Source organism: Ornithorhynchus anatinus, chromosome 12 (genome assembly GCF_004115215.2).
Source record: "Ornithorhynchus anatinus isolate Pmale09 chromosome 12, mOrnAna1.pri.v4, whole genome shotgun sequence".
Classification (NCBI taxonomy): domain Eukaryota; kingdom Metazoa; phylum Chordata; class Mammalia; order Monotremata; family Ornithorhynchidae; genus Ornithorhynchus; species Ornithorhynchus anatinus.
In genome coordinates, this window is record NC_041739.1 from 51,759,177 (window position 1) to 51,777,264 (window position 18,088).

Here is an 18,088-nt window from a genome sequence, read left to right on the forward strand (position 1 = left end):
TCACAGGTCGTGGGTTCTAATCCTGGTTCTGCCGCTCGTCTGCTGTGTGACTTTGGGCAAGTCACTTCACTTCGCTGTGCCTCTGTGACCTCATCTGTAAAATGGGGATTAAGACTGTGAGCTCCATGTGTGAGAAGCTGATTACCCTGTATCCACCCCAGCGCTTAGAACAGTGCTTGGCACATAGTAAGCGCTTACCAAACACCATCATCATCATTACTATTATTACCTTGTACCTACCCCAGTGCTTAGCATATAGTAAGTGCTTAACAAACACCATCATTATCATTATTACCTTGTACCTACCCCAGCGCTTGAAACATAGTAAGCGCTTAAACACCATCATCATCATCATTATTATTTTGTACCTACCCCAGGGCTTAGCACAGTGCTTGGCACATAGTAAGCGCTTAACAACCACCATTATTACGATTATTACCTTGTACCTACCCCAGCGCTTGGCACATAGTAAATACTTAACAAACACCATCATCATCATCATTATTATTACCTTGTACCTACCCCTGCGCTTAGCACAGTGCTTGGCACATAGTAAGCGCTTAACAAACACCATCATCATTATTATTACCTTGCACCTACCCCAGCGCTTAGCACAGTGCTTGGCACATTGTAAGCGCTTAACAAACACCCTCATCATCACTGCTATTATTACCTTGCACCTAACCCCAGCGCTTAACACAGTGCTTGGCACATAGTAAGGGTTTAACAAGCACCATCATCATCACTACTATTATTACCGTGTACCTACCCCAGCGCATGCGCACACGGACACACCCCCCCCCCGCCCCGAGCTCGGCCCCCCCTGGGGCGCATGCGTACACGCGCAGCGCGCCCCCCGCCCCGGAAGCGAGCGGAAGTGACCCCCAAAGCGCGCGCCGGAAGCTGTGCCCCGCCGGAGTGGGCGCCCGGGCGCTGCGGGCTCGCCGGGCTACAGCGCGCGCAACATCCCCCCCCATGACATCACCTTTCAGCCCAAACGCACACTACCGCCCGGCGATTTCACGGAGGGGCGGGCCATGGACAGCCGCCTGCAGGAGATCCGGGAGCGGCAGAAGCTTCGCCGGCAGCTCCTCGCGCAGCAGGTCAGTGGGCCCCGAAAGACCGGGGGGAGGGCCGGAGAGGGGGGAAGAAGGCTCGTGCGCGCGCCTGCGCGTGCGCCCTCTTCGCCCCTCGCGCCTGCGCCCTCCTGCACGCGCCCTCCTCGCCCCTCGCGCATGCGTCTTCTTGCGCGCGCCCTCTTCGCCCTTTGCGCGTGCACCCTGCCCCCCCGTGCGCGCGCCCCTCCCCAGGCACGTAGTAAGCGCTTAACAAATACTATCATCATCATCATAATTAAGCGCTTACTATGTGCCAAGCACTGTTCTAAGCGCTGGGGTAGATACAGGGTAATCAGACTGTCCCACGTGAGGCTCACAGTCTTCATCCCCATTTTACAGATGAGGTAACTGAGGCACAGAGAAGTGAAGTGACTTGCCCACAGTCACACAGCTGGCAAGTGGCAGAGGCAGGATTCGAACCCATGACCTCTGACTCCCAAGCCCGGGCTCTTTCCACTGAGCCATGCTGCTTCTGTCCCATGTAGGGCTCACAGTCTTCATCCCCATTTTACAGATGAGGTCACTGAAGCACAGAGAAGCTAAGTGACTTGCCCAGGGTCACACAGTTGGCAAGCAGTGGAGTCGGGATTAGAACCCACAACCTCTGACTCCCAAGCCCGTGTTCTTTTTCACTGAGCCACGCTGCTTCTCATCATCATCATCATTATTATTAATATTGTACCATCATCATTAATATTAATTATTAATTCCCACAGAGGGCAGGTCTTCCATGATTCACAACTCACGGGTTCAACCAAGCAGTCCATTCAGTAGTATTTATTGAGCGCTTACTGTGTGCAGAGCACTGTACTAAGTGCTTGGAGTAGACAATTAGGCCACAGATAGAGACCATCCCCGCCCAGTGATGGATTCACAATCTAATGGGGGGAGACAGACAGCAAAGCAAAGCGAACTAAACAAAAACAAGACAACATCATCAAGATAAATACAATCAAGGGGATGTACACCTCATTAACAAAATAAATAGGGTAATAGTTGATCAGTCCATATTTATTGAGCGCTTGCTATGTGCAAAGCACTGTACTAACTCTTGGCATGCACAGTTCGGCAACCGATAGAGACAGATGCGGAGGTGATACTGCCAGTGCCTGCCTGAGCACTTCCCCAGTTGTGGGCACTTAAGAAACTCTTGAGCATTCGCAATTAATATTAATAATAATATTGGTATTTGTTAAGTGCTTACTATGTGCCGAACACTATTCTAAGCCCTGGGGGAGATACGGGGTAATCAGGTTGTCCTTCGTGAGGCTCACAGCCTTAATCCCCATTTGACAGATGCGGTCAGTGAGGCACCGAGAAGTGAAGTGAGACCGTTACTGGGCAAGGATTGTCTCTATCTGTTGCCGAACCATCCATTCCGAGTGCTCAGTACAGTGCTCTGCACATAGTAAGCTTTCAATAAATACAGTTGAATGAATGAAGTGACTTGCCCAAAGTCACACTGCTGACAGGTGGTGGGGCCAGGATTAGAACCCATGACCTCTGACTCCCAAGCCCGAAACCAGGCCATTGTCATCAATAAGGCATTAGTGAAATTTATGGAGCACTTAGTCTTTGCCGAGCATTTAATATGCGCAGAACACTGTACTTGGGAGAGTAGAGTAAGTAGGTGTCATCCCTCCCCGCAAGGATCATAAAATCTAATGGGGAGTTTACAGTTAACAGGAACAAGGCAGCAAATTGTCACCCTTCACTCACGATTATTTTGGCCAGCTCTTATAATAGTAATAATAAAGGATGGCATTTGTTAAGTGCTTACTACGTGCCAGGCACTGTTCTAAGCACTGGGGTAGATACAAAATATCAGGGTGGCCCACACAGGGCTCACAGGCTTCATCCCCATTTTACAGATGAGGGAACTGAGGCCCAGAGAAGTGAAGTGACTTGCCCCAAGTCACACACCTGACAAGTGGCAGAAGTGGGATTAGAACCCACGACCTCCGACTCCCAAGCCTAGGCTCTTTCCATGCTGTTTCTTCAGTTTGTGTTATCAAATCATTTCCTTCCAGGGTATCATCCATGCTATGTTTCATTCATTCATTGAGTCGTATTTACTGAGCGATTACTGTGTGCAGAGTGCTGTACTAAGTGCTCGGAAAGTACAGTCCCGCAGTGAAGAGAGCCCACAACGGGCTTATGTGTCCAAGATGATGCGTGTCTGATGCTGAGTGTGGTAGCACTAGGGGGGATTGGCATTTTAACCCGACTGTAACTTGGCTCTCTTATTTTTGCCCTTTCTTAGTTGGGAGCAGAAAGTGCGGATAGCATCGGGGCAGTGTTAAACAGCAAAGATGAACAGCGAGAAATTGCTGAAACCAGAGAGACCTGCAGGTCGGTACAGAAGTGACTTTTTGTTTCACAAGATTTCATCTTTTACAGGGATGCGTCTGATAAAGCTCAACTTCCTTCATGATGCACTGGTATTCCTTTCTGTGAACTGGATTTCCACTGTCAGTGTTGGAATATCGTTAAGTTTTTAGAAAGAGCCCGTTTTAGAAAGAGTCTTCCACTGAGTCATTTCTTGGAGTTTTTGTAGTTGGTAATTCTGCTTTTACTGAATATGTCATTTTGGAAGTAAATTAACCATAATTTGGCTTATACCTGGTCTTTTACTATGCATTCCTAGGGCTTCTTATGATACTTCAGCCCCAAATTCAAAGCGCAAGTATCTGGATGAAGGAGAAGCAGATGAAGAAGAAATGGAAGAATATAAGGCAAGTAGGACCTGCTCTCCGTATCCAAGAGACAGAACCAAAGTAGTTAAAAATATTAAATTTTCATCCAGGGAAGAAGTGTCTATGAGGAATACATTATTATCTTGCTCAGTCCTAGTTCATCTGTTGCCTAACAGTTATGAAAATGCCTGTAAGTAACTTTGTTTTGCTTTAGTATCGTTGTAAATTGAGCATTTGTCTTTCTCACAATTGAGCAGCTGGAGGAGGCTTTTGCACCCTAAATTTGAGGTGAGAAAATATGCAAGCCCAGCAAGAGGCTATTCTGATTTTAGGGGCCAGTTTTCTGTACAATTTTGCCTGAGCTCCTGTGATCATAGGAAACAGCGCTTTTAACACATGTGAGATTGAAGGACTACATTTGGGAATCTTCGATACAAGAAATGGGAACACATTCCAAAATTGGTTTGCATTACATTTTCAAGCCGCAGGACTTGCTAGGAATGCCTTCTGAAAGCACATCTCCAGGAGGCCTTCCCTGATTAATTTGGCTTTTCCTAAGTCTTTACTCCTCTCCTGCCCCATCAGGACTCCTGCATCGTTCATGCCTTTAACGTACTTTAAAAAAAATATATTTTTATGGTATTTGCTAAGCACTTACTATGTGTCAAAACTGTTCTAATTACTAGGGTAGGTCCATGTTACTTAAGTTGGACACAGTCCCTGTCCCACATGGGGCTCACAGGAAGTTAGGAAGTTATTTAACTTATTTAAGCATTTAACCACTTATTCATATACATTCCTAATTTTACTTTCTCATTTACCCGTAAATCATTTTGTCTGTCTACCACTTTAAACTGAATACTCCTTGAGGGCCGGGATTGTGTCGTCTAACTCTGTCATTCTCTGCGAAATACTTAGTACAAAGCTTCATTCACATTGGGTGATCAGTAAATCTGATTGATTGGTGTCTTGCCACCCGGCATCTAATCGGAACTCCTTATTCATTCATTCAGTAATATTTACTGAGCACTTACTGTGTGCAGAGCACTGTACTAAGCGCTTGAGAGAGTACAATGCAACACTAAACAGACACATTCCCTGCCCACAACGAGCTTTCAGGCTAGAGGGAGGGAGACAGACATCAATACAGATAAATAAATGACAGATATGTGCTTAAGTGCTGTGGGAATGAGAGGGGGGAAGAGCAAAGGGAGCAAGTCAGGGCAACCCAGAAGGGAGTGGGAGAAGAGGAAAGAGGGGCGTTAGTCTGGGAAGGCCTCTTGGAGGAGATTCAGCCGTATTTATTGAGCTCTTACTATGTGCAGAGCACTGTTCTTAGCACTTGGAATGTACAATTGGGCAACGGATGGAGACAATCCCTGCCCAGTAACGGGCTCAGTGCTGTCCACCGGGTTCTGTGGCTTCTCATTGGCAGTTGAGCAGAGAATTAGCATCCAGTGGGCCCCGTTCATCGCTCTTGGTCCCTCCTTTACCTTATGGGCCAATCCGCCATCTTGGAGCCATGTGGCCTGGGGTTAGGGCGGAGGGGACAGGGGACACTAGGGTCAATCCCAAACTGTGATAAGGTAGGGAGTTGGAGGTGTCTGGCAGCGGCTTTAGGAGCCAGTGTGGGCTTTGCCTACTCCAGGACTGGGGCTGAGGGATGGCCCAAGACACCTCGGTGTCGGGGTGGCTGTGTGGGAAGCGGGCACCGGCCTCGGGTGGCTGGAGCCTGTCGGACGGCCGAGCGGGGCCCTGGGACTGGTAGGCCCATGCTCTTTCCCCTAGGGCACACTCTCACTGCCTCTTTGCTCATATTAGTGTGTCTTAATCACTTTAAAAATGGATTAAGATGGTTTGGATCCACTTTTGGGGATCTTGGGACTCATGAATACACTTTAAAGTATTTCCTGTACTTCATGGAACTAAGTAAGAGTGCTAACCAGGCTACATTATTGTCCCAGGGTATCGAAGGATCACAAAGACTCTTTTGAGAAGTATCCCATCCTCATCTATGAAAGAGGTTATCGGCACCCTTTTATGGAAGGAGGTTTATAGAAAATCTGCACAGAATTTGTATCCACTAAATGGTGCATACAGTGGCTGTGCATTTGAAATCTGAATATACATACATTTTTTATTCCACAGGATGAAGTAGAAATGCAGCAAGATGAAGAGAACCTGCCCTACGAAGAAGAAATTTACAAAGATTCAAGTACATTCCTTAAGGTAAACTGCTCAGTAAAAACTCCGTAGGTCGTGTATTTCAGACAAGGTGGCTACCTTAGGTCGTATTTCAGAAACTGGAAATTTCTGGATGAAGACCATCATATAGAATAATTCATTTTACCTTTTTTTAGCCATTGATCAATCATTTCACAAAGTTATTTGCAAACACAAATAATGGGCTTAAAAACCAACTAAACTCTAACGTCAGTTAGGATCCATACAAAATGGATGGGATTTCCAGTCATAAAATTTGGACATTGAGGTGTGGGTTGGGATTTAGGGGAAAAACTGTACAATATTAGCTTTTAGCTCTGGTAATGTTATGTGCCTTATGAAGTAGACTTCATTTAGTACTTAAGTTGTGCAGATTTACACTAAATATTCATTTTCTATTTCTTTAGGGAACCCAAAGCCTAAATCCCCACAACGATTACTGCCAACACTTCGTAGACACAGGACACAGGCCCCAGAATTTTATCAGAGATGTAGGTAGGTCAGACTTGTTCAAAACTAACTGTTATTATATTGTTACTGTAATATATTTCCCTCCCCTTCAGCCTTGAACTTCGCCTAGAATCCCAGATATTACCCTGCTTCCTTTATAAAATTGAGAAGGTTTAGTTTGTATTCTTTTGTTCTTATTAATCTCCCAAACTCCTCAGATATTGCCCAGCCTATCGGTAGCATTGATTGCACTTGAGTGTCTACTTTGTGCGGGGCATTTGGCAAGGGAGGTCTCATCTTAAACACTATTTAAAATAGCTTTGCTGAATGCTGTTCCTTATTGCGGGCCTATAGGAGGCCACCCGTCTACAGAGGCAACCATTTACATCTGTCCAAGATGCCATCTCCTAAACACATTCCTGAGCTTCCCAAGCTTGGGGATTTGGGTGGGACACGAACTGACCGCCTAATGATGACAAGAATAGGAAAGCAGATATCAGCAGGGTGAGGCATACCCATTGTGAGCTGGCCCTAGCCTGCTCCCAAGAGAAGCAGAAGTAATCTAGTGAGTAGAGCCACAGGCCTGGGAGTCAGAAGGACCTGGATTCTAATCCCGGCTTTGCCGCTTGTCAGTTGCGTAACCTTGGGGAAGTCACTTCTCTGTGCCTCAGTTCCCTCATCTGTAAGCTGGGGATTAACACTGAGCCCCATGTGGACATGGATTGTGTCCAACCTTGTGTCCACCCCAGCACTTAGTACAGTTCCTGACAGATAGTAAGCACTTAAGTACAACCTAAAAAAAGTTACCAATTGGAAAGAGAACAAATCCAAAACCATCCAAATGTATTTTACTGTGTATTCAAAACTCTGCTATATTAGGCATTTTCCTATTCTGAATTGAGTTTGGGACATCTTGTCTTACCTAACTAGTTGTGTCTTTACGAAGGAACCTTAAGATATTCAGGTTCTTCTCAGGGGAGCCAAACTCATTTAGTAGCAGTTTAGTAACTTGTTTAGAAGATCCATTACACCATATGAAGAATAAACTTACTGATCAAAAGAAACAAAATGGCTCATTGAATTCATCGTGCACTGAATGTTTAGCAGTAGCTCAGCCCTTAATAGACGAGGCTTGAGCTTATTAAGTAGAAATAAATGGAAATGCTAAAAAGAGAGAGAAAGATATTCTTACTTTTGAGGAGTCTTGTTCAGGTTTATTCCTCAAATATGCATGTTGTACACCTGGGGGGAGAAAAGAAACGTATAACTGTTTTCTTCCCCAGGTTTAGCAGACAGATTTGAAGAATATCCTAAACTCCGGGAGCTTATTAGGCTGAAGGACGAGCTGATTTCTAAGTCAAACACTCCTCCCATGTAAGTATTTTTGTTGTAAACTAGCTTCTGTTGCTCACCTAGGCTTCATGTAATAGTAATAATAATAATGATGTTGGTGTTAAGCGCTTACTATGTGCAGAGCACTGTTCTAAGCGCTGGGGTAGATACAGGGTAATCAGGTTGTCCCATGTGAGGCTCACAGTTAGTCCCCATTTTACAGATGAGGTAACTGAGGCACCGAGAAGTTAAGTGACTTGCCCACAGTCACACATCTGACAAGTGGCAGATCTGGGATTCGAACCCATGACCTCTGACTCCCAAGCCCAGGCTCTTTCCACTGAGCCACGCTGCTTCTCTAATTTAGATGTCTGCTCTCTAATTTTGTCTTTTTAGTGTAGGTTTTAAGATTCAAACCCCCATTTCTATGTAGCAATTCTAATTAAATACCAGGATGAATCTGACTGATTTTTGAATGATGCATTTGCCATTGTAGAAACATACACACATTAATTTGAGGCACTATATTTAGAAAAAACAGTATAATCCTAATTGTTGGTCATAATGGTATTTATTGAACATTGGGTCAAATGCGCTGTACGAAGTACTTTAGAAAGTACAGCATCAGCATAAAACATGTTCTTAGAAATTTGTAAGCTAGTCAAAAGTTTTGTGCTTGTATCTCAACTGGTTAACAATGAATTATTTATACAACCCAGAATGATATGATAAAATAATCCTACTGGTATTATTCCAAAAGACAGGTATTGTTAAATAATAGAGTCTCCTCATCTCTTTCCTAGTGATTTTAATTCTGATTTAAAATTGCTCTGTATTATCTAGCTTGGTTTAATTCATTTTGCTTCCATTACTGCCCCATGGACAGGTCTTTTTTTTTTAAAGGAGCAGTGGAAATTGAGTATAACACAATCCAAGGGCTGCAGAGCCCTGGCTGAGATGTTTATTAAAACAGAGTTCTGGCTTTGAACGATGTCAGCCACAGGGGCTGCCACCATATTCCCTGGGGGAGCTTTGGGGGTCAAATGAACTTGTGCTGCAGTAGATCTTGTTGCAAATGAAGATTATATAGTGACTCCATTCTTTGTAAGGCTGCAGTAAGATGTGGTGTCAGAAATCCAGGTGATCAGTCTTGTATAAGACCAAAGAGATAATGGGAAAGTGAGAAAAATTCCTAGTAGAACTCCCAATTTTCAGGGAAGAATCAATATCCTATACCAGAACTAAACATACAAGGACTGTATCTCTCCCAGCTGTACCCTGATCAAGGGAGAAGACCTAGGTAATTACTGCCGACTTTCAGGTGGTGCTTACCTAATGTTTTGAGTTGTTCACCCATATTTTTTAAAAGCTGTCTTTCATGTCCACCATAATCACTGCAGAGACATTCGGAAAATCTCTTCTGCTTCCATCGAATAGGTATTTACAAGCAGATTTAGAGGCCTTTGACATCAGAGAACTAAAGTCCAAATTCGATGTGATCCTTCTGGAACCCCCTTTAGAAGAATACTACAGGGAGACGGGAATCACTGCAAACGAAAAATGCTGGACCTGGGATGATGTATGTTTCTTATTGACCAGAAAGGGACAAAACTCCCTGCTCAGAATAATCAGACTTTGATTTTCTTTATTAAGTTATACGTTCGTGAATTGAAATTGTATACCTAAGTCCTATCCTTGCACCTGTGTTTCTGTAATTGGCTAGTAGGCAGGTTACAGCTGTGAGGATTTTAGAAAATTGTACATGTAGTAATTTTGAGTGACTCAAAGGGTGGAGGAAATAGATTAGTAGTTTAAAAGTACCATGACTTTTCATAAATTGGTCAAATCACACATAATTTCAGAGAAGTGGCTTAGTCCTCATTTGCTAAGGGAGCTTCAGAAAACGTCACTACAATTTATGTGAATGTCTTGCTTCCTGTGGTTGAATTACCTGAGTAATCACAGATCATTTATGCATTTGCCGTAAAACTCATTGAACAACTTTTGTCAGAATTGAAAGATTTTGCTGGTGTTCCCACATAGCTAGTAACATGGCACTGTAATGAAGAACTAATTTGACCCACGGTGACCAAACTAGAACTCGTATTTCTCTGTTCAAATATTCATTTATAAAACAGTTCTGCCAAAAAGGACGGCAGGAAGGAGATTCAGAAGGGGCCAAAGAAGAGCGGCAGAGCTAGCTACTCGTGGAAGAGACTTTGGCTAGGAAGGGGACAGTGGGTGTTTCTGTTAGTAATGGAACAGTGGTCTGTTCCATGACTGTGTGTGTGAATTTTCTAAAATTTCTGCTTATATAGAAAGTCAAGATTTTCTTGTATTTTTTTTTTTAGATTATGAAGTTAGAAATCGAGGAGATTGCAGCCCCAAGGTCCTTTGTGTTTCTGTGGTGTGGCTCTGGAGAGGGCTTGGATCTTGGCAGAGTGGTAAAGTGCTATTTTAACTCTCAAGCCCAAAAGTTTATATAGAAAGTGATCCTCTAAGCGCTTAGAGTGCTCAAGTGCTTAGTACAGTGCTCTGCACAGTAAGCGCTCAATAAATACGATTGAATGTATTTGTTTTTCTCCTCGTAATAAACTTTACCTCTTTTCGAATGTGTATAGCTGGGAGGAGTGTAGATTTTATTTGGAAGACTTACCAAGGTTTCTGGTTGCATGAATTCGATCAATTTTTGCTCATTTTAACTAGCCACCCAATGGATTGCAGGATATTTTTAGAATATTATAGATACTAGAAAATTGTCACGTGATCAAATTTGTACCCCAGACTTTCAAAAGCACCTTACTGCAGCCTGAAAAAGAATGGAAGTGAGGTCAGGTTCCTTGTGCACTAATCAACTTCCAACTTGATTAACTAGTATCTCCCTCAGTGCTTAGAATGGTGCTTGACACTTGGTAAGCACTTCACAAAGACAATAGTAATAATAACCATATGAGTAAAACAAACTTCAGTGGCAAACCCAAGAGCTGGGCATCAGGACACCACTGTAATGGGACCATGTTTTACCAGGACTCAGAACACAGGTAGACTGAGCCCAGCACACGTATGGTCAAAGCAGGCCGCTTTTGGCAAGACCAAGGCCACAGTAAGGAATACTGGTGTTGAAATTCAGTCCCGCTATTGTGGAAAAGCTAGGGAACATCAAAATGGGGGGAATTACGGTGTCTACCAGAAACATATTTACCGGGTCCAGTAGACAAGTAGGATTCTGGGTTCTAATTTATTTCTGCTTCTCACTTCTAGTGTTTACGCAAGTGGGGATACAGAAGATGTGAAGATATTTGCTGGATTAAAACCAATAAAAACAATCCAGGGAAGACAAAAACTTTGGATCCAAAGGCTGTTTTCCAAAGAACAAAGGTGCAACCTTTATTTTTTTTTCTTTTCCCTTAGGATTTCCCTCTCCCTCTTCTAATCCTGTTCCTCTATCCCCTCACATCCACCCATCCCAGGGCCCTCCAAGCTAACTCACTCTGGATTTAGGATGTGGTTTTAGAAGTAGTCTAGTGGTTTGTTTTTTTTAGAATGCAGTGATTAGATAGAATTTGTGATTATTTTCTCAGCAGCACCATTTAATTTAATGTGCTAAATATTGATGACTGTGAACATATCATTTACAGTAGTTTTATTTTATGAAGCTTGTTTCTAGCTTGTTGAGTATGGGAGCGCACCCATGGCCTGTTGAAATGCAGCTGGAATAAGGGTCACCAAATATTGCATAGAATTCTTGGTAATGTTTTCTTTCTCTTGGATTTTTTTGTGTGTGACTTTGTCAAGTGTTTAAAACCCTTCCATTGAAATGGTTACTTAGCATGTTGATAGAGTGAGTGTTGCCTTTCCTTCATTTTTCTTTCCAAAGGACAAATATAATTTGTTTTGGCCCATCTTATGCACCACTGGATTTTATTTCTTGTTAAACTATCACCAGTTGATTAAAAACTCTAACTTCTTAAGTAGGGTTAAAATTTACCACGTAACTTTAGTGACTCTCCATAGAAGGAAGAATTGAAAAGACTACTTTGGCTTTGATGTTGGTTTTTAAAAAATTTAATAGAAATCATTTAAATTTTTGGTTTGCCCAAATTTATTTAATGGTGTTTGTTAAGCACCATGTGTCAAGCACTGTTCTAAGCCCTGGGGTAGATACAAGTTAAACAGGTTGGACACGTTTAAAGTAGTCTTCCAGAAATATGTTGTTTTTAACCAAATACAATCAAACTATTAAGTGTCTGAGTTGGCATGATCCAAAATTCTAGGCCGTAGGCCCATTGCGATCAATTTTACCTCCCAGTCCTAAAACAGGTTGAGCGAACATAAGGCTAGTCAATAAAATAAACTTGGGAACGAGTCCACTGAATTCTTCAGTTTTATTATAAGCTTTTATTTTGGCCTCTGACATCAGCGGCAACATAATCATGCCATTGACATGAAGGACATCAGCATCACAATCCTGAAAAATCTTGTTTTAGGAGAAATGTTTCTTATTTTCTTTTAACTTTGCTCTGTAGGAGCACTGTCTTATGGGAATCAAGGGAACTGTCAGACGCAGCACAGATGGTGACTTTATCCACGCTAACGTTGACATTGACTTAATCATCACAGAAGAGCCTGAAATTGGGAATATAGAAAAACCTGTAGAAATTTTTCACATCATTGAACATTTCTGCCTTGGAAGGAGACGCCTTCACCTCTTTGGAAGAGACAGTACAATCCGACCAGGTAGGCCAGTCGCTTTTCTTTCTACCTAATGTATCTATGCCACACAAAGAAGAAAAGTGGATGGGCTTTTTTCAGTAAGCTTTATGGATATTGATGGAATCTCTGAAAGCTAGATAATTGGATGGTAAAAGTTGAAGGAAAATAGCTAATGTTGGTAATTGTCTAATCTCTGCTTGGAGGAGCAAAGTGTGTTCCACTTTTATGCAGTTGTCTTCGTTGTGAATAGTTAAGCAGTTAAGAATTCAAGGAGAGGAAAATTGCCTAATATAGCAGAGTTTTGAATATATAGTAAAATACATTTGGCTAGTTTTGTGTTTGTTCATTGTTCTCTTTCCTATTGGTAAATTTTTTTAGGTGGTATTTCAATGCCTACTATGTGCCAGGCACATTACTAAGTACTGAGGTAGATACAGGGTTGGACTCAGTCCATGTCTCATATGGGACTCAGAGTCTTAATCCCCATTTTACAGATGAGGGAAATGAGGCACCAAGAAGTGAATGACTTGCCCAAGGTTACACAGCAGACAAGTGATGGAACCGGGATTAGAGCCCAAGTCCCTATGACTCCCAAGCCTTTGTTCTATCTACTAAGCCACCCTGCTTCTCAAGTTAAAAAGCATGCTGTGTAGTGTAACATTTGTTCTGTCGTAGAAATAGCTCAATTTTATTAAGTACCTTTTTGAAATGCGTAATTTTGGCTCAGATGCTTAGCAGCTGGAGTCACTGAGTAGTCTGTCTTTGCTTTAAGATTCCTTGATAATAGAATAAAATGTATCCTGCTACTTTTTAAAGAGCAGACTCCAAACAGCATTACCAAAAATTAAACAGTGATTTCTCTGTTAGCATATAGTTGTGTTTGTAAGGATAAGCACATGCATGTGTAAGAATGCAACTGTGATTTGAAATGCTTAGGTTTCTCTTATCTGTAAATAATAAATGAGTGGAATTTACTGAGCGATTACTGAGTGCAGGGCACTGAACTAGGCAGTTGGGAAAGAATAATGCAATATGGAGTTGGTAGATGGCTTTCCCTGCCCAAAAGGAGCTTAGAGTCTAAAGGGAGAGTCAGGTATTAAAATAAATAATATGGGCAGCCACCGGAGGATTTTCAGGAGTGAGGAAATATGGACTGAACTGTTTTTCAGAAAAAAACGATCCGGGTAGCAGAGTGAAATATGGACTGGAGAGGGGAGAGAAAGGAGGCAGGGAGGTCAGCGAGGAGGCTGATAATAGTAGTCAAGGTGGGAAATATGTGCTTGGTTCATTCAGCATGGTAGTGGTTTGGATGGAGAGAAGAGGGTGGATTCTAGAGGGGTTGTGAAGGGAGAACCCACAGGCTTTCATTATCTCACAGGAAGCGCTCAATACGATTGACTGAATGAATAAATTCATTCAATCGTATTTACTGAGCGCTTACTGTTTGCAGAGCACTGTACTAAGCACTTGGAATGTACAATTCGGCAACAGATAGAGCCCAATAACGGGCTCACAGCCTAAAATGCTCTGAAACATAGTAAGCACTCAGTAAATACCATTGAATGATTATCTTTTAACCACATCCTGCCTAATCCATTAATTTCCATTGAACCAGTGATTACTATAAGGTGATTTTCCCATAAGTGGTGGAGCTTAAGCGCATACTGTGTGCCAGGCACTGTATTAGGGTCTGGGGTAGACCCTAGCTAATTAGATTGGACACAGTCAAAGTCCCACACGGGGCTCAGTCTTAATCCTCATTTTACAGATGAGGTAACCGAGGCCCAGAGAAGTTCAGTGACTCTTCCAGGGTCACATAGCAGACACAAGCAAAGCTGGGATTAGAACCCAGGTCCTTCTGAATTCTAGGTTCGTGCTGTTTCTCTAGGGTCTGAGTTCTGAGGTGCTGCGAGGGGTTGGCTTTGCTGCAAAGGGAGGTTTTATCTGAGTTGTTTGCCTTGACCCTTTCTTGGCAGTGACGCTTGTTTAGGCCCAATGGCTTTGTAGCTGCTTGGTCGAAAGGATCATGGAGAAATTCCCGGACAGCGCTTATAATGGAGATTATAGTTGGGGCACCCCGTTCCAACAGGCTGGGTCATTTGGCTGCAGACCTCCTTGCAGATGTCTCCATTGGAGAGGAACCTAACGGGTAGCTATCCTTAGGGCTTGTTTGGAGGCCTCTTCAGATTTTTACTGGTCCATTTTTACTGTCAGAGGCATCATCCTTGAACTCCTTACTCTACTATGGCCCCTCTCTGTAATCACTAAGGATGTTTGTCGCCTCAGTAGACTGTATGCTCCCTGTGCACTACCTGTAATTTCTGACTCCCACATTGGATTGTAACGAGGGGCAGGGAACACAAGTCTTGCCACTGACAAGCAACGTGGCTTAGTGGAAAGAGCCCGGGCTTGGGAGTCAGAGGTTGTGGGTTCTAATCCCAGCCCCGCCACTTGTCAGCTGTGTAACTTTAGGCAAGTCACTTAACTTCTCTGTGCCTCAGTTACCTCATCTGGAAAATGAGGTTTAAGACTGTGAGCCCCACGTGGGACAACCTGATTACCTTGTGTCTACCCCAGCGCTTAGTACAGTGCTTGGCACATAGTAAATGCTTAACAAATACCACCACCATCTTCCTCAACATCACTCTGGCACTCTCCCAGACCTTCAGCACCATGCCAAGCATTTAGTTGATTCTTAGTAAATACCATGGATTGATTGGTTTGAAATTGTAAATCGGGCTCACCACTAAAGAGGTGACATTTGAGAATCCCCGTTTTCCTTTGTGTGTGTTTCAGGTTGGCTCACTGTGGGTCCGACGCTCACCAACAGCAACTTTAACGCAGAAACGTATGCATCCTACTTCAGCGTCCCCAATTCCCACCTGACCGGCTGCACGGAAGAGATCGAGAGGCTCCGGCCAAAATCGCCCCCACCAAAATCTAAATCGGATCGAGGTGGCGGAGCTCCCAGAGGAGGCGGGAGAGGAGGGACTTCGGCTGGCCGCGGAGAGAGGGGTCGGGAGAGGAACCGCTCAAATTTCCGAGGAGATAGGGGAGGATTCAGAGGAGGAAGAGGAGGAGCCCATAGAGGCGGTTTCCCACCTCGTTAACTGCATCTCAGACACTGACCATCCGGATGATGCTCTTCGGCCATTTTCATTTCCTCATCCTCTGGGTGACTCTTTCCCCGCCGATAATCCGTGCGGCTGGCAAAGCCGCCAGGCTCACTCCCACGCCCAGAACACTTGGCAGATTCGGTCTTCTCCTAGTAGCGTCGAATGGGTCACCCGCCGCGTGGCATCGGCTGGTTGAGAGGCTAGGCCGAACAGATTTTGGGAGGACCTCGGTCCTCTATTGGGTCTGTGGTGATGGAATGGACTTCTGGGTGGGTTTCAGCTAAAGCAAAGCCACCTGCCTTTCCACTGAATTGAGTGCCCCTCCTTTCCCATAGTGCTGGTGCCACCACAAAGAGTTTAGGAGACCCAGGTCCTGGTTGTCATTGTCAAAACAGAGTAGGGTCCCGCTGTCTTTGGTGTCGATGGTGCGAAATCATGGGAGGTACATTTAAGAGTTCTGCCTTGGTCACAACCAACCTGAACAGGAAATGGCCAAGCTCACTTTCTTGGGAGAGATTTTTGTTGTTGTTTTGGGTGTTTAACAGCTCAGAGGTGGATCAAACTCATCAGAAATGTCAAAACAATGCTAATTGTGGGTTTAGCGTCTCTTGTTCTTAAAGGTCAGTTGCCATATTTACTAGAATCTTGGTAGAGAATTCAGCTTGGATGAGGTTTTGGAGCGTGGCCAGACTTCCTTATGATTTGTCTGCAGGGTCAGTGTTGGCTATTAAGGACTTCGGGGGAAGCTGAGAGAGTGCCCTTTGCCATAACAGGGAAGTACCTCTTTAATCATCCCTGGAAATATGGTGCTCAAGGCTAGGAAGATTGATCTAGGAGGAATTTAAACAGGAGTGATGCCAAAAAAAAAATGGGAAGCCTTTCAGTTGTGAGCACAACTTGTAAATAGAACTGCAGATCAGCGTTATGTCTCAAGGAAAACTGGATATGGGCCTGGGTGCAGACTTGCCCACTTCGTATAATGTGGTTCTTGTTTTAAATGAGCATTGTATCTGGTGAATGAGAAAGTAATTTCAGTATTGTTTTGATAAATACCTTCATAATGCCTTGATGAGGTTTGTATTTTAATGAAATGGGTTATTCGTTGGTTTTATTCACATCTTTAAACACTTTTTATAAAAAAGTCTTTTGAGTTCAAAGAAAATGAATTCCTATTGTTTTTGAACGGAAATCATCGTCTTCATTCTTTCCTTAATCTGGGCAGTTTGCCGAAAATTGAAAATCTGTCTCCCAAAAAAGCTTAGAGACCAGCTCTTTTAAGGCTCGTATTCATTTTATTCTGGTTAGACCCTGCGAAGCCAAAGGAATGGCTTACATTATGTGAACGAAGGTCTCTGGGAAACCGGTGTTCGAAGAGCTTGTTTAAATACCACTACTGCCTCAGAGCAGATGGCATTTGAATAACTCCAGCACATTTCATATATTTGTACACAGGGTTTTATGTCCCCAAATCAGCTGAGTTTGCTTTTGACCTGATCACATCATTTATGCTGGCTTGAGTTGGAATGAAATTTTCTTTTCTGGAGCACTGCTACCTAAAGCCAGAAAATCTGTCCAGTAGTGCAGCTGGTAGAAAACTGCTTTTAATCAGTCAGTGGTATTTATTGAGTGCTTACTATGTGCAGAGCACCGTAGTAAGCACTTGGAAGAGCTCAATTCAACAGAATTATCAGACCATGTTCCCTGCCCATAAAGAACGCTTTCTTGAGAATCATCCAGGAGCCATAGATAGTATAATCCTACACTATTTTCGTTGGGTTTTATTTTTTGGAAACTTCCAAACCTCCCGCCCCCACAACAGCCAAGTAAGTTTGAAAAACAAGACACAACAGGCAGTGGATCATTGACTCATTCTTCATTTTTATGTCAGTGGCTCTCTAACTTCTTTTCTTCCTGTGATAACCCTTCTGCCTTTTCCTCTTTGTCCTCCAACTACTCCCACTACCCCAAAAAACCCACCAGCCATCTCCCTTTGGGTACCTCAGAGACAGGGAATTCAGTAGACAGACACAACTGGTGACCCCCTTTCAGAGAGCCCAGAGTTTTTCACAGCTTCCCCCAAAACCTGTTACGAGCTCGTAACTATTGTGACCACCGTGAAATTCCCCCCACAACCCTCTTGGACTTTCAAAGCCCAGTTGGAGGTTGTGTGTCCATGCTTACTTAGAAATAACCCTGAGGTTTCAGGTTGAATTCATTACCCAAGAGGTCCAAGAGTAGTTCTATTTACAGGTGATGATGGAGTCTCTCGATGGGCGAGCCTCGGCCCAATCACAAAGACCTTGGGACTGAAAAACGGGCCAAGGAATTTCCTGCAGGTACAGTTTATAAAAATACACAACGAGCTGTCCATTTTTCCTTTTCTTGTCAGTTCTTTGTTTCTGTCGACCACAGCTGAGGACTGCCAGAGCACGTGGAAATT

At 43.6% G+C, this 18,088-nt stretch overlaps 2 protein-coding genes across 2 annotated transcripts in view; one reads left to right on the forward strand and one right to left on the reverse strand.

Annotated features, from left to right (window-relative positions):
* LOC100081375 (PDZ and LIM domain protein 5) overlaps positions 1-1,070 on the reverse strand; it is a 205,032-nt gene extending 203,962 nt beyond the window's left edge. The window contains exon 1 of the mRNA XM_029076919.1: positions 986-1,070. The gene's annotated coding sequence lies outside the window, so the exon portion shown is untranslated. The remainder of the gene's footprint in view (positions 1-985) is intronic.
* On the forward strand, positions 941-16,810 carry METTL14 (methyltransferase like 14). Its single transcript, XM_029076927.2, has 11 exons — positions 941-1,103; positions 3,382-3,470; positions 3,766-3,853; positions 5,963-6,043; positions 6,445-6,532; positions 7,771-7,861; positions 9,257-9,398; positions 10,171-10,263; positions 11,081-11,197; positions 12,346-12,556; positions 15,329-16,810. The coding sequence occupies exons 1-11, from the start codon at positions 1,038-1,040 to the stop codon at positions 15,640-15,642; spliced, it is 1,380 nt and encodes a 459-aa protein (XP_028932760.1). The 5' UTR covers positions 941-1,037; the 3' UTR covers positions 15,643-16,810.
* Positions 16,811-18,088: the final 1,278 nt, after the last annotated feature.